At 39.2% G+C, this 23,444-nt stretch overlaps 1 protein-coding gene across 2 annotated transcripts in view; it reads left to right on the top strand.

Annotated features, from left to right (window-relative positions):
* Window positions 1-8,505: 8,505 nt before the first annotated feature.
* Window positions 8,506-23,444, top strand: part of PPARGC1A (PPARG coactivator 1 alpha) — a 105,992-nt gene continuing 91,053 nt past the window's right edge. For both annotated transcript variants that reach the window (XM_061164472.1, XM_061164471.1), the window contains exons 1-2: window positions 8,506-8,670; window positions 14,045-14,224. In XM_061164472.1, coding sequence (XP_061020455.1) covers window positions 8,623-8,670; window positions 14,045-14,224 — 228 coding nt within the window. In that variant the 5' untranslated portion in view covers window positions 8,506-8,622. The remainder of the gene's footprint in view (window positions 8,671-14,044; window positions 14,225-23,444) is intronic.

Genomic DNA, 23,444 nt, shown 5'->3' with positions numbered 1-23,444 from the left:
GAAAGTTATACCTCGGGAGTTGTCAGAGATTTTTGTTTTGAAAAGAGGTAGGAAAAGAATCCTTTCTGATCATCTGCTTGGGGCAAAGTACATCCTGGGCTCTTTAAAGCGTTTGAACTGTTGAAAAGGGAAACTCTTGTAAATTGCCTTTTGGAGATTTATTTCACAGGCCCAGAAATCAAGCTATCTTATGTTAGTTTTCTTGTTGTTTCTTTTTTTCTGGGTGCAAGAAAATGGGAAGTTTAATCTGTCTTGCTAGAGGATACTGCTGGGATGTCCAGCACTATACATGCTGGGGGTTTATCAAGGCTTTTTCCTTACCGAGGTTTATCATGTCCCTGGTTTTCCTCCAGTCTTACCAGGGCTCCTTCTTCAAAGGTTCTGTTAGAGGAATGTAGTATGTCTGAGGCTCTTCATTCAGCACTAAGGGATGATCTCTAAGTGAATGGTATTATTTGGCTCTGAAGCACAGATCTTCCTTCTGCTAAATAGGGTTGTATATACAAAGAAAAGAGCTAAACAGGACAACTATATAACTCCCAGTGATATATCAACTATTCATCCTGTGATACATCCTGATTTAATATATTTGCTAATAATGCCAGGATAACATATGTTAGGCATTCATCCTTCTTTTCTACCTCCACATTCTATAGTAACATCTCAGATGATCTTTCTCAAATTAAAAAAACAGAAAAGGTAAGGTCTCCTTTTACAAAATACTATGAGCTCTTTATTTAATGGGCCGAGTGCTCTGGTAATAGGAGGCAGGAATGTTACTTTAAGCTCTTATTTCCATGTACCTTATTCCTAAATTTCAGATTCCTAAAACCCCAAATTTCAGATCCATCCATTCTTCTAAATCTTCTCTCTCTGGGTAACATCATTTCTTACCCACTGTAAAACCAAATCACATGTTAGTATGTTAAATTACATCTATATGCAGGCATAAGTGAATAGTCAGTATCATATCAGCTGTGTGTTTTTCATCCTTACTATGCAAGCAGGGACTTGATCTTCAATGTGGCTTGTACCGTTTAATAGAGTTAATGATAAACAAGATGAAAGCTTGCTATTTCTCTGGGGCAATGACCTGGGCTTTGTTAGAACCTCAGATCTGTAGAAGCTGGTCTTCTTATGGGCAATATTCATGAAAATATTATATATTTCCAGTTCTCAATTATTCTTTTTCTGGAATCGTTAGGAAGTTTAAAGATCCGTATTTCTATAAGAGTGTGCTTTCACCTTTCCTACACATTCTCCCTGATTTCTAGCTCCTTTGAATAGTGCAACATTTGAATTCTCCCTGTGTAAAGAAGTTTTCCCATCTCCTGTCTCTGTCAGGGCAGAGACATCACTGCATTTGAGAGTTGACAGGGATCTTAGATATAATTGAATCCGACCATTTCTATTGACAGATGAGGAAACTGAGGCTAGAATCATTACGTGAACTGCCCAAAGTTGAATTGCAGAACCCATGTCCTTCCTACCATCTTTTTCCCTCCTTTCTGGGCTAAATCACGATCCACAGAGTCACTCAACTTATCAAGAAGACTTGAGCCTCACGTCATCATTTGAAATCTCATGAATTTGGCCTTGGTTTCAGCCCTGTGAACCATCTTCTCATGAAAATTCTTAATGGTCACAATAATGATCACCCAAGTGTAGGAAGAGTAATTTGCAGGGAAGAGCCATAAAACTGCAAGAACACTAATTTGAAGAGGCTGACAATACAGCTTTCACTCCTGTGGAGATGGTCAGCCTTCTAGGGGAAAGGGGAGGTCAAGGTCTCATGTGACATTTGGAGAACCCAGAATGAGGTTCCTGCCCAAGAACAGGGCTGCAACGTGACAGCATTTACACAGGTGGCTCCACATTCAGGAACAGATTGTGGTACAGAAATTCACTTGCAAGTTGCTGGTTTAAAACTTGGACGGCATTTTTTTCGCACCAGTCAATTTCAGTTGTCTCCTATCAAAACCACATCTCCAGCAGCTCTTCCCTTCATCCTTCTCTAACTGCCCCATCTTATTCCCAGCTGGTAAAAATCCCTTCTTGAGAAATTTTCTTAATACTTTAGTCACACCATTCTAAAAGTATTTACTGTTTTTTTTTCCCTTGGTATGTGCTTCTGAACACCATTAGATGCAAGAAGGGAGAAAAAATATGATGAACAAATATAGATGCTTTGGTAGAAATAACTGAAATCTCCTTAACTGTACCAAGGATAATTGCATTTTTCAATGGAACATTTGTTTCACTTAACTGGTGACATTTCAAGTTGACAAACGAAGTGTAGATGACCATGGCATCTGGGGTCAGTGATTTGGGCCCACCTCGCAGGCAAGCTAATAGCCAAAAGCTTTCTTTTCCCTAGAATTCAGAGCTCAAAGGGTTTTTCAGGGTGCCAGATAGTAACTTCTCCCAGCCTTGCATCCTGAGTGGAGTGGCTATTAGACTTGATAGACAGAAATGGCTTCCTTTTAGATATATGATGAATATTGAGGTTTATAGTGGATATCAGAGGCTGTTTCTGTTTGTTACATTCCCTATATGTTAAGAATGCAGAGTTATAAGTTTGGATCTCTGTATTTCTTTTAAAAATGAATAGTTTTATTCTTCTGAATATAAAGGCTATATGTGTTTATCTCAAAATTTAAAAATTACAGAAAGACACATATATTCACACATATAAAAATTTAAAAGAACTTATGTCATTGGCCACTATTAACACCTTGTTATATTTTCTCCTTATCCTCTTTGTTCTTCTGTTTTTCTGAGTGTTATTTATATGTAAATTTTTGTGACTATAGTTTCTTCAAATATAATTTTAAACCTTAATGTATTTTGAACATTTTCTTATTATGCTATTAAATATATTTTACTACAATTTTTAATGATAGCATTGAATATATATACATACTGAATATATCTGTGTGAATATATATGAGTTTATATATATACAGTGTTCCATAATTTATTTTATCGGGGCATTATTGTTGGACACTTATACTGCTTTCAAGTTTTCAATAATGTAAATTATGTAGCATTGACTATCTCCACACTAAAAATCTTTGCATGTATCCCTCCTGTTATTTCCTTAAGATGAAGTTCTAGAAGTAGAATTTTTGGATCTATGGGGTTGCCCATTTTTAACATTTTTGACACAAACTGCCTGCTTGTCCCCTAGAAAAATCTCTACTCATTTATAATCCAACCAGTGGTATTTGACATCTATTTTTGATTGAGCTACTAAATGCCGAGGTCAATCTTAGAAGTGGTCTTCTTGGTTAAGAATATTTCCTCAAAAATCCCGTGATTAGTTGGGCTAGCAATAGAAAGTAAGATTTTATACAAGGCATCACAAAATGTAGCTTAGACCTTAAGCTAATTACTTCCTAAGATGAGAATTTATTTCCTTTCTACATCCTCAAATTTTTAGGATATATATTTAATTTGCTAGAGTAAATTCAAATGCCAAAGCACTGGAAAAATATACAACAGAAATAAAAGCAAAATAACCAAAACCCTTCCAAGTCTGATCTGGTGGGATTAAAAAAAAAGAAAAAAAAAAACTTCACTTATTTAATTCTCCTACCTCAAGAATAGTTGAAAATACAATTTACTTCACTACAGTCAAAAGAAGTTAAGCTCATTAGGACCCCAGCTCTAGAAATAAGTACCAAAGGGAACTGTTTGACTAACAGTTTTTTTTTTCAATTTAATAATTGTGTACCCTAATTTTCTCTGGCCCTCAGGAACTTCAGTTAGAGGATAAAATGTTTTTCTTACTAAGTGAGTTATGTTATTGAGGTTCAGTAGGACTTTAAAATTTTAAATAATAACATTTAATAAAATAGCATGTGCTTTATATTGTTTAAAAAAATACCAAATAACCCTGTTGAACAGTTTTTGTTTAAACAATCAATAACTCACTGTATTATACATGAATTAACCTGAAATAATTAAGGTAAATGAAAATGTCTGTAAATGCTCAAATACAGCAGAGTCAAGCATCAGACGAAAACAGATTTTAACCATCCTTTTATTATCTCTTATCTGTGGGCCTAATTAACATACTTCTTGCCTTATGTTTAATTTAGTCCAACTGACTGCAATTTGGACTAATTCGTAGGTAATTTTTTGTTTTAGTGTGAGAAGTTCCAAGAGCAGGTTTTGAGATCCATGTGAAAATATAGGCTCAATTGCCTAGAGCTGGTCTGCAGATTTCACTGGAGATGAGAGAGAGGTTGCTGAAGTTGTTTATCACCTCTAAGTTTACTGAAAAGTAAAATAAATAAATGAATGCTAGGAGGCATTAAAGTTGTCCACTGATTTTCCTCTACTTGTTGCCCAAACATGCTTAGTTCACAGTGACATCACCGTGGTGGTTTTGTGTAAAATAAGGCTTCCTTTTAGAGTGTTTGTAGGCTAGGGGCCTTTATTATACCCTGCCCTCCTACCAGCTTCTGTGCCTTGCACAGCCACAGCTTCGAACACGTCCCAGGGGCTCAGAGCACGTGCTCAGACACTGATGTGGAGTTTCAGGATCAATGAGCCCCTCTAGGAATTAAAAGCCAGCAATTGAATGCCTGTTAGTAATGATTAACTTTAAAAATATTAGCCATTCTGGGCAGATCCCTTCCCTTTCTAGGCAGGTAGCATACCCAGGAAGGTTGGTTTCCCATTAAATAGACAGTCTCTAGGTTATAAATTTGCCTCAGGGGACTTAGCTGTGCTTTTGATTTGAGAATGAATGTTAACCTTATATATGAAACTTCAGTCTTCCAGAGAGGATTTTTAGAGATCTGTATGCTCTTTTTGACTGTTATCAAAAATCCTGGCTCTGTCTTATTTTTCTCAGTTATAAAATGGGTACACAGATCATTTTTATTGGATAGTTTTGAGGACTAGATTGATTGAAATGTGGTGTCTAAACTGCTGATCTCAATGTTTCGCCCCTATAAGCTCTGCCGTAGATTTTCTTCTCCCTTTTTCTTTCTTGAAAATTTTCAGCCTTAAGTTTATTCTTATGTAGTTTATTGTAAGCTTAGAAAAACAAATGAACAAAGATATTTATGCTAGTAGCTCTTTACTTCTGAGTTCTCACCTATACATGTAATAATTAGCTCCAAACCAATTGTCTTTGCTGTCATCTACCTGGGTAATTCAATTTGATTGTGTTCATTTTTTTTTTTAGAAATGGCAGTTGTCTGAAATATGGAGGGGAGCAAAAGCCTGGAATCTGGGGCAGGAGTGGGGATTGAAACATAAATGTTATGTACTTAGTTACATTTTTTCCAAAGAATTGAATTAGTCTCTTGAAGGTTTATTTTCTCTTTTGCTATCAACTTTAAGGATAGATCCTCTTGCCTCCACTTATGTTGGAGTCTTGAGAAACGTTAACAGAACTTCTGAGCAGAGAAAATCCACTGGGGTGGAATCCAGGCTCTGTGTAGATATGGAACATCATGGGCACTCAACAGATGTTAATAAATACCTCTTTCTATTGTTGAGACAAAATGGGGTTGATTTGAGTGTGCATTTAGTGTTTACTGAAAGGACTTTGTACCTAGAAACGGTATATTTTAAGGAGGACAGGAATCTGGATATTGAGGAAAATAGCATTGCTTCTTTCTTATCAGATTATTTTCCATTTTCAAAGTCTGTTATCCCCCAAATTGTAAGTTCCCTTGTGTCCATGACATATGCTGCCTTGGCAGCCTTTGCAATACATTGTTGTGGACACAGTAAGGTTTCAATAGACTCTTGTTGATTGAAACCAAACGTTTGGAAATTGTGGAGGCAGAATTGATGAAAGGGTAAAAAGAGGGCCGCAGGGCAAAAGGAAGGGAAACAGTCAAGGCAGAGGGGGAATCAAATATAGAAACTTCCTGGGAAAGACCAAGGTTGATGAGTGACTGACAATTTTTGTTTTCCTGAGAAAAGAAAAACTGGACATAAGAGAAACTTTAATCTGAAGAGCTAATTAACCAAATTATAAGAACTCTAAAATATCCCTCTCATTAGTTATCATTTTGAAACAAACAAACAAAAAAAGATAGTGGAAGTTATTTTAATTTGCCCCAAGGATCTAGGTAAATTTGTATGTGTATACAGTAATAGAAATTTGTGAGAAAAATTGTGGTATGCAGTAGTTTATAAATCATTTCAATGTTTCGACTTCTCACTTCTCACTTTTCCTCTCTTCGTGATAGTAAGAAAAAAAGTATATGTATAATTTTCCATTATTTGTAAGAGGGAAAACGTGCCAGTGAACTGTGTATACACACACACACACACACACACACATCCACCTTTGGTTTCAGTAGGTGCTGTTAAAGTAGAACTAGGTGGCAAAAAAGACAGACAAGAAAGCCCTGACAACATAATATAAACAGATGCAAATATCAAAAACAATAATACAGAGTATTCCGGTGTAACGAACTTCTCTAAAAGATGTAAATAAGATTAATATAAATATATGTACACACACACATATATAATGGATGCCTAGCATTCAATGAACACAAATAAAAATATCAGAGAATATCACGACACAGGGATCACCTGATAATAATGAATAAACATCAGCTCTTCTTGGTCAAGTGACCAATATTATTTCACAGTTGACTGTGTTGAGGGCAGAGCCAATGACCTTTGCCCTGCGTTTTAATAATTTACTATAGTTTTACATTAAATCAGAATATAATTGTGAAGAAAATTAGTGTTTCTTTGTGGGGAATGCAGAGTAATGCCACTAATTGCATGTATAAAAGCCTTCCTGAGGTTGTATTTTCCTGTTCTTTCTTGATTTAGAAAATTAAAACTACGGTAATTTTCCACTCTTTGTAAGAGGCAAAATGTGCCAGTGAAATGTATTCAGCTAACTTAAAATGTCAACGCTTTTGGCCATCTTTTTATGTCCAGTAATGACAAACTGTCAATTTCATCACATTATTCAGGAATATACTAGCAACTTGTTGCAGATATCAGAGTAAGGGAATTTTTTTTAAAGAGTTGTGATCTGAAAGAGGAAAGAGTCTGTTTTTTTTTTTTTTTTTTTTGCTTTTTGGGTTGTTTTTTCTTTCACCTTAATATCTGAGTAACTTTATAGTTAGAGCAAATCACCATTTTTTTCTTGATGAAGGGAAGGACAATGGAGAATTCATTAAATTAAACTTAGTAGAATAGAAAATTAAACAAATAGTGCTTGAGAATTATTTTTAGATACCTGGGGAACTTTTTTTCAGATGAAATATTATCAAGCAAAAGAATCGAGCTGATTTTAAAAGTATATGGAGTTTATTCACAAATATACAACCACATGTACATCACTGTGGAACTTGGAAGGGTTAAATCGGACCACTGTGGGGTTATGGGAAGTGCTTCCCAGAGTTTTCTAGTATCTTGAATTTGTTATGGATTCGATGTGTAGTGTTATTCTAAAACAGTTGCACCTGCGTTAGCTCTCATTGTCTCAGGCTCCAAGCTGAAAAATTCAAAAAATGAAAAAAGCTCAAGAAATGAATATTTCTGTTAATAACATGTTGGTATTTTTCCCCGACTCCATGAACATTCTTGATCTCACAGGCAAAATGAACAACCCAGGGCACTAGGGTTGGAATCCAGTGTTTATTCAAAAAGGCACCCTAAGGCATTTAGAGAGGAAACGCTACATGTATGGGGGGAAAAAGGCAGCTGGAAACGAAGCTGATCTGGGCAAAAGCTGCAGTGACTGTCTTTACTAACTTGTTTCCTGAGAACTATGAGAGAAATGGAAATAATCTGAAGGACCCTGAAAGGATGGTATTTTGTTGCTTGTTCTCCTTATATGGGGCAAAGCAAACTGCAGTAACACTTCTTCGGGAGCTGGTATTCCCTGCTGCCACGGGGACAGCCGTTTTCTGCGTGGAGGAGTTTATTTATACCTTAAGAAATACAGTCTGTTTTGTTGATTAAATAAGCAAAAAAAAAAAAAAAAAAAAATCATGCCTCATCCTCTGCTTTCAAACACTCCCCCCCAGTTAGAAAATATCTCATAAAAATGCATCATGTGATACTATCTTGCTTTAGTCCCAAACTGGGTTCACTTGGATGTCTTCACATTTGAGTCCTGAGGGAGGACACGTTTGAGCTAAGAATGTAGTTACTCTGTCATGAAACAGGGAGCTTTGCCACTTGCTTGTTTTGGAAGGAAAATAAATTAAAAAAAGATTGCAGGGGATTTTAGTTATTATATCGTCAGGGCTCCGTTTAGAGTTGGTGGCATTCAAAGCTGGCTTTAGTCACAGCATGATGCTCCAAAAGTCCAAGTGTTCCCTTTCTTTCTTCTTTCCGTTTTTTTTTTTTTTTTTTTTTGTAAGCGTTACTTCACTGAGGCAGAGGGCTGCCTTTGAGTGACGTCACAAGTTTGAGCAGCTAGCAGCACCGGGGAAGGGAGGCTGGGTGAGTGACAGCCCAGCCTACTTTTTAATAGCCTTGTCATGTGACTGGGGACTGTAGTAAGACAGGTGCCTTCAGCTCACTCTCAGTAAGGGGCTGGTTGCCTGCATGAGTGTATGCTCTGTGTCACTGTGGATTGGAGTTGAAAGAGCTTGATTGGCGTCATTCAGAAGCTGGATGGCGTGGGACATGTGCAACCAGGACTCTGTATGGAGTGACATCGAGGTGAGCTGGGGCTGGGCTCGGCACTGCAGCCAGGACCAGAGCTTCCCTCGCGATGCAATTCTTCCTGCGAGGGGGGGAAGGGCTGGGGTTTGGGCGAGGAGAGGAGGCAGAAAAGTAGCCGGGGCAGGCGCTTTGGGGAAGAGAATCTCAATCTTATCTTAACTCCTATAAGTTTGCTATTTTAAGGCGACTCAGAGATACCTTGAACAAATCAAAGCTTAGCTGCTGTCACCAGGATCTGTTGCAGTTAGAAACTCTTTCCATGTGCCTTTGGCACTGTTTCTACTCATATGCAATATTTATGCTCTAAGATATTGATATGAATCAGAAGCTGAAGTCTTTCCAGTGGTGTTTAGTGGCCTGGTTGGAAAAATGCCATTTCTATTTATAATAAGATGAAGATAAAAATATTAAAATGGATGGACTCAAATCTAGTCAGTTTTGACTCTAGTCCGCATTTTTTTTTTTTCCTTCTCTGTCTGTTCATCAGACAGAGAACTCAGAAAATCCTAAATAATCCTGCTGGGCTATTTTAGATTGCTTTTCCCACAGAACACAAAACAACAAAAGCTGATTCCTTTAAAACTCCTCTGTGTGGTTGAAAGCTTTGGCCAGCAAAAAAAAAAAAAAAGACCTGCTTTACAGTACAAGGTTTAGCATCCGGGCAGGGAAGCCAATGGTTAAAACTGTCTGTACCACGGAGAGCTGCCTGAAGCCGGAGAGAGAATAGAGTTTATGCAGGACTGTGTGTGGAAATGCTCGCTGCTTGTGTAAAAATAGACGGCAATACATCAATTCCACAGTCTCTGCTGGCTACAATTCATACAGGGGGAGAAAAAAAGCAAGCCGGTTTCCTCGTAATCTCTGGAGTCTAGAGTGACTAGCAGGGGGGGACGGAGGACGGCGGCATGTTTGCATTCAACACAATGGAATGTTCTCGGAAAGTTTGGCCAACTTGGGAAACAAGTGAAACTTTCTGTGGACTCTGGTGAGATGGACCCGAATTGAATTGCAGGGAGAATCTGAGTGGCTAACAATGAATCTGGCAAAGGGCTGGGAGAGCTTCCTCTGGGAAGCTGGGGGCACGTAGGGTAAGGGGAGGATCAAGGGCTACACGTGATTTGATTAAATAAGATGTCCATGTGGTACGGCGATACACATCTAAAGTGAAAATAATTTGGCCGAGGCCGTCTGCGAATGCATTTTTCCTCTCTAGCGAGGCATGCCCTGGATTCTTAACTCTTCGCTGGATTTGCAAATGCTGGCTTCCTCTGCCCTCTCTCCTGCCTTGGCAGATGCGTTTTTGCGGATTGTAATTGTTCTTATCTTGTTGTGATTTCTTGGTAAGGTGGAAGAAATATGGATAATTCATATATCCTGTAGCTATTATGAGTCAGGGTTCTAAGTGGCTTCAAAGTCCTAATTGTCTTCAAGTAGCTAGAGTATCCTGTGGGTGGTTGTCTGGCTGGCACTGTGGGTCTCAGCTGCTGTAGTTTCATTTTTCCATCATGTATTATTCCTGATGCCGTTAGGAGTTGATTGAGAAACTAGATCATATGGAAATAGGGAAGATTTATTTTCATCATTGGCATTCCTGCAGTCATATTCAAAGAAGCATCAGAACCGTTTAGAACAGGGGCTCTTTAATTTTGTGCTTAGGGAGGTGAGGTCTCGGGCTAATTGTCCAGCCGTGGATTGAGTTGTCGGTCGGTCGGCTGAAACTGGCCAGTCGCTCCTCTGTTGCACCGGAGGCAGCAGGCGGCTAGCAGCCCAGCCTTGGCGGCAGCAGCCCTGGGAATCACCTCCGCCAGGCTCAAATATTATGAGCAGCAGGTAGTGTAGGCCGCTTTCATTTTTTGAATCATTAATGTTTGCTGTCATCCTAAAACGTATTATGCCCTTTTGCACATAATGACAGGACTGCACGTTGGTTAATAAAGGCCTATATCACTGTAGCTACTCGGAGTCCCCGGTGCTTCACAGTTTAATGAAGGTGATGTCCAATAAGGTTACTAAGATTGATAGAGACAGTTCCGATGACATACACTCCACTCAGACTGTCACTCTTTACTGACCCCTGCCCTCCCCTCTCTCCCCTGCCTTGACTAATTTTTTTTAAGAAGTAAGATTCTTTTTTCGTTAATATAATTAATGTGGCCAAGTCCACTCTTTCTGCTCTCCCTCTTTTTAAAATTTACCATCAATGGCACAAAAACCTCCAAAAGGTTAATGGAGAATTATACTTAATTATAATGATTCATTATCATCAGTACAGTTAAGCTAATTTATTGTCTGCTCCTTAACTAAGAGAAAAGTCTGTTGGGGTGAAATAACGTACAATAATTAGCCTTTTGTGTTTAGTGACTGCTTTCTCCTTTTAAATCTTATTATAAAATTAAGGCTGCAGTTGTGAAATAGCTGTCATAGTTGCAGAGAGGCAGTAGAATGTGTCTCTGTAAATTGCCATAAAGCACACCTGTTACAGATGTATAGGGAAGCGGTAAATACCAGCGTGTCAAATGAGGACAGTTACAGGGCTCGGACTGTTAAGCTGGCATCATCCAAAGACCAAATATAAATTAATAACAGGAACACTTGCTACCACTAATGTGTTTTAGATTATCAGGATAATGCCACGTTCAGAAGTCTTGATTTTATTAACACGTCAACATTGGCAAGGGCATATGCACATTTTTCAGCCATAACAGAAAAGTAAAAATGAGAGAAACTGACAGAGGAAAGGAAAGAAATATGTGAATGACATCAAAGTGAAATACAAAAAAAAAAAAAAAATTGATCTGATCTTTTCAGTGGTTTTAAAAGTTACTGAAAAATACATATTTCTGAAAGGTTGAAGGGTTTTGAAGAGGCCATGCCTGTAGAGGGCTGTTAAAGAGAGAGACAGTAAGCAGTTGTCCACCAAATCAGTGTCAGCATTCCAAGACATGGGTTCTAGAGTGTGCTATCCACAAAAGGAATTTAAGCCAAATACACAGATCATGTGTTATCTTTTTTTTTTTTTTTTTGGTTGTTTTTGCTTTTTATTTTGAAGACTTTCCCCCAATCCTAGTAGTTTTGGTACCACTGAAAAAGTTTTCCCCTTGTCTCTGAATTGGTCATGTTGTAGAAGAGTTAACAGTATGTGTATGTATTGTATTTAGAGGATAAGCAGTGAGCAAGTGCAGAGACTGGGACGTGTTACACCCATAACAAAACATGAACATTGCACCAGAACAAAACCTTCTCTTCAGCCTAGCTTACTTATAAACCTAGTCTAGTATACTGACCTGTAACTTTGGGATAACTCCAATAATAAAAATGGAAAGACCAATAAAATGATAAGGAAAGAGTTGCAATGGAGGTGATTGCTCTTCCTTGACATTACCTTTGCGCCTGCCTTTCAGGATCTCTCTGGGGCCTGGTGGTCTTAGGGAGGAGCTGCAGGAATGTTCAGGCTCCTCCCAGCCTCCCCTTACCAACTGCTGACTCCATTACCCAGTACCTACTTCTCAGCATGGTGCTTACGATCACACTGCTGCATATGACCCGTGTAATGTAGCCTGCCAGGGATGACAGGGGTGCTTGAGAAAAAAATCTGCATAGAACTTATTTTATTCAAAATCTAAATGTCAAGCAGCATCTTCAGCTTCATGCCCAACTGCTGCCTGGATAGGAACAACTCCCCAGCATCTCTCCTGACCTTGGAAGGGAGTGCCGTGAGGTTGACACCTGGGAGGGTGTGCCTGCCGCCTGAGACCCCTCGGCTTGCAGGTGGGTTAGTCATTATAGCTCTATCACCAGACCCCTGCAATAAGCAGTTTCTGCAGAGTTCTTCACAGACTGCAGTGCTGTTAGTGGTCAGATAGCCAATTCAAAGTAGAAATACGCCTCTTTGGGAAGGGGGTCCACTTTCTCGAAAAGCCACCATAGGGAACAGTTAACAGACCACTTACTGAATGCAAGGAGGTGACAAGCAGCCCAGCCACAGTAGAGGGTATTTTAAGCCTCTCAATATATTGAAATCATTTTTTAAAACTCCAAAGAAAAAAAATCGTTCCTTTGAATTCACTTAGAGCATAGTTGAGGAAAATATAAATAATGAAGAAAAATATGATTGTTGTGTGGTAGAGTGGTTTTTCTGTTCACACATCAGGTGATCCCAATTGTCTACATCCATCCACAGACCCACACGTGAGCACACACGACTTGCTAGTTACACATAGTGAAAGATACAATGATAATAAGAAATGTGATTTTTGTCCTTCATCTCAAGGGACTTATTTTTGACCTGTTCAGAAGCTCATGAAAAGTCAAGTAAGAATAAAAGATTTAAATAACAATTCAAGAGAACCATGGACACGTTAAAGGACTCTGCATCATTAGTTGCTAAATGAATTATATGGATTATAATAGTTAAAGGGAGCGTAAGTGGAGAGTTTTCCTGGTATAGTTCTTATTTTTTTCTCATTTAGTAATCATTTATTTTGTCTCTCTTATGTGTGATGGCAATTCCAAGGTGAAATCAAATTTATAACTTTCCCTCAAAGAGCTTCCTTGATGGCTTACGTGGTAAAGAGTCCTCCTGTAATACAGGAGACCTGGGTTCAATCCCTGTGTCGGGAAGATCCCCTGGAGAAGAGAATGGCAACCCACTCTAGTATTCTTGCTTGGAGAATCCCATGGATACAGAAGCCTGGTAGGATAAAGTCCATCAGGTTGCAAAGAGTCAGACAGGACTGAGCAGCTTTCACTCACTCAAAGTGCTTATACTCTGGGACTACCCTGGTGGTCCAGTGGATAAAACTCCATGCTCCCCATGCAGGAGGGGGCCCAGGTTCAACTTCTGGTCAGGGAATTAGATCCCACATGCCGCAACTAACAGTTTGCATAACACAAGTAAAAGATCCCGCATGCTGCAACTAAGACCTGCAGAGCCAAATAAAGATATATATATATATATATATATATTTTTTTTAAAGAGCTTATTCTCTTTAAAAAAAAAAGAATGGAGTGAAATTTTGCTTAAAGTTAATCAGAAAGCAGTTTGAAACTTGGTTAAGTGCTATCAAAGAGGTACAAACAAATCTAAATTTATTTCTAACTGGACGAATCAGATGACTTCATGGAAGCATGGCATTTACCATGGATTTGGGGGTAGAGTTCAGGATGGAATGGATCTGGCAAAGTATCCTTTGGGAGCAAAGGGAGTTAAAGAGTCTAGGATGTTTTTTTCTGGGGAGTAAAACCCTGGAAACCAGCTTTGGTGGCGTCGTTGATTTAACCAGGCTTAATTCCTATCACATGCTATTACAGTTTAATAAATTCCTGCAGTTAATGAAAGTTTTTTTTTTTTTTTTCTCCCTGCCTCCTGCAGTGTGCTGCTCTGGTTGGTGAAGACCAGCCTCTTTGCCCAGATCTTCCTGAACTTGACCTTTCTGAACTAGACGTGAACGACTTGGATACAGACAGCTTTCTGGGTGGACTCAAGTGGTGCAGTGACCAATCAGAAATAATATCTAATCAGTACAACAACGAGCCTTCAAACATATTTGAGGTAAGGACAGCCCTTCAGGAAAATTAATTTCTCATTGAACTTGGTTTAGGCCATCTTAACATGATTATTGGCCTGAAAGCATAATGGGTTCTTACTTTGCTGCCACCAAAAAACTTTTTAATCATAGTTAGATACTTCCTATTTTGTGGAAAAACAATATTTGGAAAACATATGACCTTTTTTTTTTGAGAATTAAGGCCCTGAGGACCCATAACAGAGTGTATCCAACTCTGTTGAAATACTAAGAGATTGTGAAAGAATGAATGACAAGAAGAGTAAATGATGAAACCTGTTTTTTCCTATTTCCCACAGAAAATGGTACCTAATGTAAAATGTAAAAGAATGTATTTCCTTTTAACCAAAGGGTTAGGTCTACCTTTACTTATTTTACAAAGTAGGTTTGTAAAATAGTAGGCGGGGGTTTTTTTTTTGTTTGTTTGATTGTTTTTACTATTAATATTATATTTTGATGATACCTCTGATTTCTTTATATTATGGGAACTTCTACACCCAACTACTCTGGTATTTACTTATAATTTAGTCAAAATTAATTTACCTTTCAGTAGTGAAAATTACCTCCCAGACTCTAGACTCTTTATTATAAGCCTACCCTATAATAAAGAATGTTAATCTGCACCTATTGAAGTGTTACTTTGAGAAAAGTTCTTTCTCACAAGATCAGTACTCATTTACTTGAAAATGAATGATTTCTTATGGGGACAAACGAAGTGGTTACTCTAGCAAGTAAAATGAGTTAGGATTGTCGAATCAACTAGTTTTCAGTGTCGCCACCTCCAGCACCACCATTCTCATGTAACATTTTCTACCTACCATGCGCCAGGATTCATACAAAGCACTATAAAAGTATTTTTTATCTACCAGCAGAGACACTTCTTATACTTCAGTGTTGTTTGGTTGAAATCTCGAGTCATTAAGAAAACCAATTTTACAATATTTATTGAGTTTTTCCAGCACCCAGCACATAAAAGGCACTGAATAAATGTTTATTGAGTCATTAAGAAAACCCATTTTACAATATTTACTGAGTTTTTCCAGCACACAGAAGGTGTTGAATAAGTGTTTCATGAGTAGTGAGTGAAGGATGAATATGGTAGATTCAGCACAGTAATAGTAATAACAAAGTGGCCAGCATCTTGGAACACTTCTGCTTTACATATGTCATCAGGCTCATCCCTCAAAACAACCTGTTATTGTTTAGGTACTATTCTTGTCATTCTCGTCTTACATATGCTGACAGTGAGTTTAAGAGAGGCTAAGTGATTTTCCTCAAATCACACCATTGACACAGACGTGGGATTTGAACCCCAGGTGTATCTGACTTCAAAGTCTATTATCATTGATTAAAAATAGAATAACTGAATTTGGGTGACAGCCATCCTTTACAAAGACGTATCAAGCTGCTTCTTTGCTCAATATATTTAAAAATAGAACAGAATCTTTGCTTTCAGTGTTGGTTGACATGGAAGCAGGTATATAGCTGGTACGCTGAGGTGGCTGTAGATTCTGTCAGCGGCTAAGATTTTATAATACGTCTGGAGCATTAAGTGGGTCTTAGAAGAGTGCTTAAGGTAATGGAGTTAAGGCTTGGGGGGAGGAATCAGGTGGAGGAAACACTGAGGGTTTGTGGTTAGTTATACTTTCCCAGGCTTCTCAGCCGGGTCTCGGAAAGTTCATGTGAGGACTTGGCTGGTTCGAACTGGTAAATTGAACATTCCTCATTCAGTACACTTGTCAGGTTACAGGCCCATTTTAAGTCATGCTGCATTAAATAAACAGTACTTTTAAAAATGTTCATCTCCATAGACCTCTTATCTAAAAATCGGCTATTTCATATTGGGTGAATGCCATGCATTTTGCAGAGGATGGTTAGGGAATAACTAAAAAGGTGTGTGTGTGTGTGTGTGTGTGTGTGTGTGTGTGTGTGTGTTGGAGGGGGTGGTGGCATGGTAGTTGGTGCCTCCCTGGTGGGCTGGTTGCAAAAACCTTTTCTGTGACCTGTGTCCCTGAATTTCGTGTTGTGACACCTGGATGAGGTGCTTCTCATTAACACTTTCAGAGGGCTTGGTTTGGCAACTAGTTGGATGTCTATGGATGCTTAATCTACATGAAGACACCCCTTTTGTTTTCCTGTGTAACTTTTTACCACTAACAGAATTGTTTTCAACACTCCGAACACAAGGTTTATTCATTTAACTTGTCATTAGGTCATTTTAAACCAGTGGTTCTCAACCAAAGGCAATTTTGTCTGCCTGGGGACATTTAGTATTGTCTGGAGGGATGTTTAATTGTCAGGACTCGGGGCAGGGGGATCCTGCTGGCAATTAGCAGGTAGAGACCAGAGATGTTGTTTAACATCCTGCAAGGCACAGGATGACTCCCTACAACAAAGAATCATTTGACCCCAAGTGACCACAGTGCTGAGGTGGAGAAACCCTGTTTTTTTTAAAAAAAATAGTTACTTGCAATTTTTAGAAAACTCTAAAGATGAATTGGTCAGATTTCTGAGAGAGAAAATATACAGGATACAAAGACTTAGAAGCCATATACAATTATTGAGATGCCCAGGGCCTCAGGACTGATATGTCAGACATCCTCTTAGTGGCAGACAGCAAAAAAGTGACTGTATATATAAGTCCCCATAACATTTTCTCTGATGTCACAAAACCCATTCTTTGTGGATTAAAGGGTAATAAGGCCATGTGTGGCAGCACCGTTACACCCAGCAGCAGCTTTCTCAGCATTTGTATAGAGAAAAGATGCCTTCACTCTTTACCCTCTAGTGTTAAACTCAGACATCTTTTGTATAATGGAAAAAGAAAAGTGTGTTTTGAGCATAGGTGGAATTCTAAAACTGTGATGTCCCTTGTGAAGAAGCTCTGTAAGCAACAAAATAACCCTTGAATGGCTACAGCTTTGCACGTTGCTTCTCCCAAAGCTGCGTCACCCCAGGTATTTCCCAGCGCCTGTGACTTTAAACCTGTCACAGCGGACGGACTTTCACCTGTGCTCACTCACGCTCCTCCTATTCTCAAAATCCTGCCTCATCACATTTGTGAAGGCCTTGTACTTGAGCAAGCCCAACAGTCATGGTCTCTGCCACCTCTGATCTGCCAATAACAAGCATTATCTACCTCGGATTCCCAGAATAAAATAAGGCACTGAGTCGTTTAACACTTTTCCCTGACTCAAATAGCACATTGATGACACTGCTGGAAACTGGCCACCGGGTTTCTGAATTCTCATCAAAGCAGGAAGAAAGAGGGTATTTAAGAGTTACATTTAGTACTGCAGAATATTTAAATGTTGGGAATAAATAGAAATTTCTTCCTTTGACCTCTTCCATACATTTGAGTCTAAGGTTAATTTTTATGTAACGTGAGAAGAAGAAAATGAAAGAATGAAATTGAATGTCCTGATTTGGGAAACAGTGAGTTTCTGAACGGGAGCAGGGTGAGCAGATACGCAATTGTGCATGCTGGTTGAGTAACTGGGCACACAAACAGCGATCTCTGCTTGCACAACCTGTGTTTGGATGTGTAAATGCAGGTGACCAGGTATGACTCAGAAGCCATTCAGCGAAACAGGGCACAAGGCCTATAGGTGCAGCGCCCAGTGAATCTGATCCATGTGTCAGGGAAACAGGATGCTGTCTCTGGATCGACTGGTAGCAAGATTTATGTTTCAGAATATTGCAACACAACTTCCTTCTCTCTGTTGCTTTGTGCATTGTTTGAAGAAGGAGAATAAAGGAGTACTTTTATAGCACGTCTGTGTGTAAAGATGGGTCACATAGCTTAGGTTAAATAACACATTGGCTCTTCTGGGACGTTTTGGGCCACCTTGTCTCTGCTTTAATTTTTTTTTTTTTTTTTTAGTCAAAGTATAGTTGATTTATGATTTTATGTTTATTTTTTCATAATTTTTGGCCACACCCTGTGGCAGGTAGGATCCCAGTTCCCTGTCTAGGGATCAAACCCATACCCCCTGCATTAGAAGGCAGAGCCTTAACCACTAGACCACCAGGGAAGTTCCATCACTGCTTTATTTTAACCTCTGCTTTAATGCCTCTATGAGTCCACTGAATGGGTATCTTTCATTCATTGACTTGTTACTTCTGAATGCAGCTACTAGGGCCTCTTTAAAACATGGAGAGTGAGAATGTAACTGTCTCTAGGTCATTACTCATAATGTGTTCTGAAGTCTGCCTTTGCTAATGTGGAGAGGAGGGCTCTCAGCTGTGGCCTGCATTCATGTTGGGTAATTGCTGGAACTCGCAGGAAGGTCTGATACTGTGAACTTTTGTAAAAGAAAAGAAGATGGTTTCCAGTTTTCTTGTCTGTAAGGTGTCCTGTTTTATGCTCTCAAGGGAATGGTGGATAAAAGCTTTCAAGAATATTCGATCATTCTGGTGGAAATATAGATGAATTTACACTTTTTCCTTTAACTTTGTCGTATTCTAATTTTTTCAACAATGGGCATATATTATATACCTATGAAAAGTTAAAAAAAATCTTGGCTATTCAAAACACTGAGTATTTTGGGAACAAGGAACCAGCTTGTCTTGTTCACTGAAGTTTTTCTAGGTGATTTCTTAGAAAACAGTAGAAAGTATGTACTCAGTAAATAATTGCAACCTTATGAATGGGTTGACTATCATATATTTATTGATGGTATGAACTGCCTTAGGTAATGTGAAAACTACATATAAAGCACCAAAGATCTATTTCCTAAAAGGCTTTAAATCTAGTTTGGGAGGGTATATGGTGAAATGAGAAGTGATTAGAAAAGAATGAAAAAGACTGTGCATGCAAATATACATATACATGTATATGTTCATATATATCAGCAATTGGAGGACAATGTAAGGCTGTGTATATTAATGTATATGTGCACATGTACATTTACTTGCATGTGATTATATATTACATATATATTAGCTTGGCAAATATTGCAAGACTGTGTGTTTGCATATGTACTTGTGTGCATGTGTGTGTTTGTGTGTATTCTAGCATATACTGAGGGAATCAGCAAGAATAATGTCACCGAGGCTGAATAGAGAATAAGAGTGACGGGTTTTCCTGGACAGGTTATGAAAGTGAAGAGCTTGGTTTACTCAAGTGAATTATGTGTTAATGGGAACACAGGAATAAGAGCAGTAAGTCTGGATTTAGGGTGTGTACAAAATTATGCCAGGTCATGAGAACCCAGTTGCAAATGTTTAGAGTTTTCACAGTAGCAATTAGGGTGCTACTGGAGATTTTTAGCAGGAGAGCAATGTGATGGAGACGGTATTTAAAAACGATCATTCTGATCATTGTGAGAGCTATGGACAAAGTAAAGGAGTCTGATGGTAGGCTCTGCTGCATTCCAAACCCCATGCGATGCAGGTGCGGAGAAGGGACAAGGTGACATCAGAGGGGATGGTGTCCAGGGAACAAAACCTGAAGCACCTCGAAGGAAAATTCCATCAGTACTGACAAATATGAGTTAGGCTAGAGAGGGAGCTGGCAAAGCATGCCAACTGGAAAATATTCCGAAGAGAATCAGAACTTCATGAGTGTCTATCTGGTTCAGTGTCTGCTCACCTTTAGGAACTGAAGTACTTTCTTGGACTGTGAGTCATTTTACACAGGGGCTCCCATCTCCTTGCTGCCTCCGGGGCAGAACATATTTAACCCAATCCACACATTTACATGGTGTCTGCTTTTTCTCACTTGTCTCCTTGGAGGAAATTCTGTAGCCTTCCATGGTAATGAATTCCTGCTTCTGACTGTGCCCGTGGTCAGGCAGACTTTTCTATGAATGGCAAACCTCTTAGAATTTTAACAAAACAAACAGGGAAAAAAATGTGTGTCCAAACCACCTCCCCTTCATTTAATCATCAGGAGAATAAATTCTCCTTTGTTATGTCGAGAGAACTAATTCATTTACAATAATCACTTCTTGAAGATTTCTGGAATTTCCAATTTGCCATCAATAAATGTTTGTCATTTAAATTCAATTTATGGCCCACAACCAGATTTTTGCTGCACTTGGTAATGACACTTATGGAGAACATAGACTTCAAGTAAGAAAATAATAGCCCTTTAAGTGGGGAGATAATTGGCTGTAACATAAGAACATTGAAGAATGTTGAAACTCATGGAGACTTATGGAGTATTTTAAAAATTTATGTTGTACTTATCTTTGCATTTGTAGTCTACCACAAAATTCCAAATTCTGGGTATAAATCAGTTAGATGTTCATCTTGGAGAGTCACAAATCAGGAAGCAACAATCTGACCCAGCCTGTGTACGGCTTTATTTTCAACTTCTACTGTCGGCTTATCTGACAGGGAGACTGAATAGGCTTCTTGTGTGTGTTCCTCTACACACTTCAGTTAAAGACCGTTTTAGACTTCTTGCCTGGATAACACCTGCCTTATCTTGGGAACATCTGGTTTATCACCCTGTTTCCTCGCTGCCATTATGCTGACCACTGGGAAATTATGGCTCAGGAGCTCTGATCCACGGGGGTATGTCTATTGCCATCTACCCGTACTAATAAATAAGTCACAGGGTGCCGGTCACATGACATCCGTGACCATCATCACTAACTTTCCTGGTGGTTGCTTTTGTTAGTATGCATGTGTACTAAGTTGCTTCAGTCATGTCTGACTTTTTGCATCCCCATGGACTGTAGCCCACTAGGCTTATCTGTCCATGGGATTCTCCAGGCAAGAATAATGAAGTGGACTGCCATGCCCTCTTCCAGGGGATCTTCCCAACCCAGGGATTGAACCTATGTTTCCTGCATTGACAGGTGGGTTCTTTACCACTTTGGTTAGTGTAAGTTTTGATCACAAAAGATGAGGTCTGCCACTGTTTTTCACAGAAGTCAATTTAGTTCTTCAGTTCAGTTCAGTTCAGTTGCTCAGTCGTGTCTGACTCTTTGCGACCCCATGAATCATAGCACGCCAGGCCTCCCTGTCCATCACCAACTCCCGGAGTTTACTCAAACGCATGCCCATTGAGTCGGTGATGACATCCAGCCATCTCATCCTCTGTTGTCCCCTTCTCCTCCTGCCCCCAATCCCTCCCAGCATCAGGGTCTTTTCCAATGAGTCAACTCTTCGCATGAGGTGGCCAAAGTACTGGAGTTTCAGCTTCAGGATCAGTCCTTCCAATGAACACTCAGGACTGATCTCTTTTAGGATGGACTGGTTGGATCGCCTTGCAGTCCAAGGGGCTCTCAGCTGTTTGCAGTTTGGAAAGTGAGAATCCATATGTGTTATCGGTCACAATGATGATAGAAAATGGTTGCTGTTGTTGTTTATTCTTTTTCTTTTTTTTTATTAGTTGGAGGCTAATTACTTCACAACATTTCAGTGGGTTTTGTCATACATTGATATGAAGCAGCCATAGAGTTACACGTATTCCCCATCCCGATCCCCCCTCCCACCTCCCTCTCCACCCAATTCCTCTGGGTCTTCCCAGTGCACCAGGCCCGAGCACTTGTCTCATGCATCCCACCTGGGCTGGTGATCTGTTTCACCATAGATAGTATACATGCTGTTCTTTTGAAATATCCCACCCTCACATTCTCCCACAGAGTTCAAAACTCTGTTCTGTATTTCTGTGTCTCTTTTTCTGTTTTGCATATAGGGTTATCGTTGCCATCTTTCTAAATTCCATATATATGTGTTAGTATGCTGTAATGTTCTTTATCTTTCTGGCTTACTTCACTCTGTATAAGGGGCTCCAGTTTCATCCATCTCATTAGGACTGATTCAAATGAATTCTTTTTAACGGCTGAGTAATATTCCATGGTGTATATGTACCACAGCTTCCTTATCATATGTTGTTTATTCTTTAGGCTGTGTCCAACTCTTTGTGACCCCTTGGACTGTAGCCCACCAGTCTCGTCTGTCCATGGGATTTCACAAGCAATAATACTGGAGTGGGTTACCATTTCCTTCTCCAGGGGATCTTCCTGACCCAAGGATCAAACCCATGACTCCTGCGTTGGCAGGAGGGTTCTTTACTGCTGAGCCGCTGGGGAAGCCCAGAAGGTACTAGTTTGTGCTTTTGAGGTAGAGACCAATTAGTTCAATACTCTGGGTAGTCCAGGAAGTAAGTGAGCCATCGTATGGGCATATCCTGGGCTTTTCCTACCTCCTTGACTCTCCAGTGGGTCATTGAACTGAACATTATTCTGCCTGGATATCTTTGGAGTGGGAAAAGTGGAGACCCATGTCCACAAGGAGGAAAACTTGGAGAGGATTCAGGAAAAAGTGGCTCATTGCCTCTTAGATTTACTTCAGAGATATTAGTCGAGGTTAAAGTAATTAAGATGCAGGATACTGCAGTGGACAAACTATTTGTATAGCAACCGTGTGTGCTTGCACTGTATGCTTATACAAAGTGTCTATTTGTCCTCGTCCCCCTATCTACACGCAATGTGGTGGAACCACAGCCCAGCAGATGGCTCACCTCTGAATGAGATCAACACACAAAGCAGATAAAAAGATGAGCATTAAAGACCAACAGCCAAATTTTCTTCCACTGTTCTCCACCCTGACTTCACATTTTTAACAAGGTTCATCTGTCCCGATAATTATGTGCCTAGTCTTTTAGAAATGAGCACTTTTATTGTGGGTTTTATAAAAGGAATTGCCTATGATGTAAAACAATTTTGTAAGGATCATTTTTTTTTTTCTTCTTCATCTTTAACCTCTCAGGTTACTTTCAAGATTGTGTGCTCTTGAGGTATACTTTAAAAGCAAAGCAGGGTACTGTGTTTTACTGTAGCCTGCCAAAGATGCAGAATTACAAGCAAGTAGAATGACAGCAAGGAAAAGGGGAGAGAGCTACACGAGGAAATACACACTCTTACTCTGAGCAAGGGCAACTTTTTACTATGATAAATGACTTCTCATCCATTATGCCATTTGTCCCAAAATAATGATAGGAGATACTTTTGTACTTGTTCTGTTCCAAAATAATAGAATAATTCACATAGTTTCCAACTCTAAACACTGATGCCTTGTAGACCTGCCCATCCCCATTACTAGAGCAAGTTATCCATTCAAGGTTTGCAGCCAGATAGATTAATGAATTACCAGATCTTGCGTAAAATGACTTGGCCTGACTTTTCAACTAGGTTTTTATTTTGTTTATTTGTTTTTTACCTTTTTGGGGGCCAGTCTTGTGATTGGTGT

Source organism: Dama dama, chromosome 17 (genome assembly GCF_033118175.1).
Source record: "Dama dama isolate Ldn47 chromosome 17, ASM3311817v1, whole genome shotgun sequence".
Classification (NCBI taxonomy): domain Eukaryota; kingdom Metazoa; phylum Chordata; class Mammalia; order Artiodactyla; family Cervidae; genus Dama; species Dama dama.
This window is presented reverse-complemented; position numbering and strand designations above follow the sequence as displayed.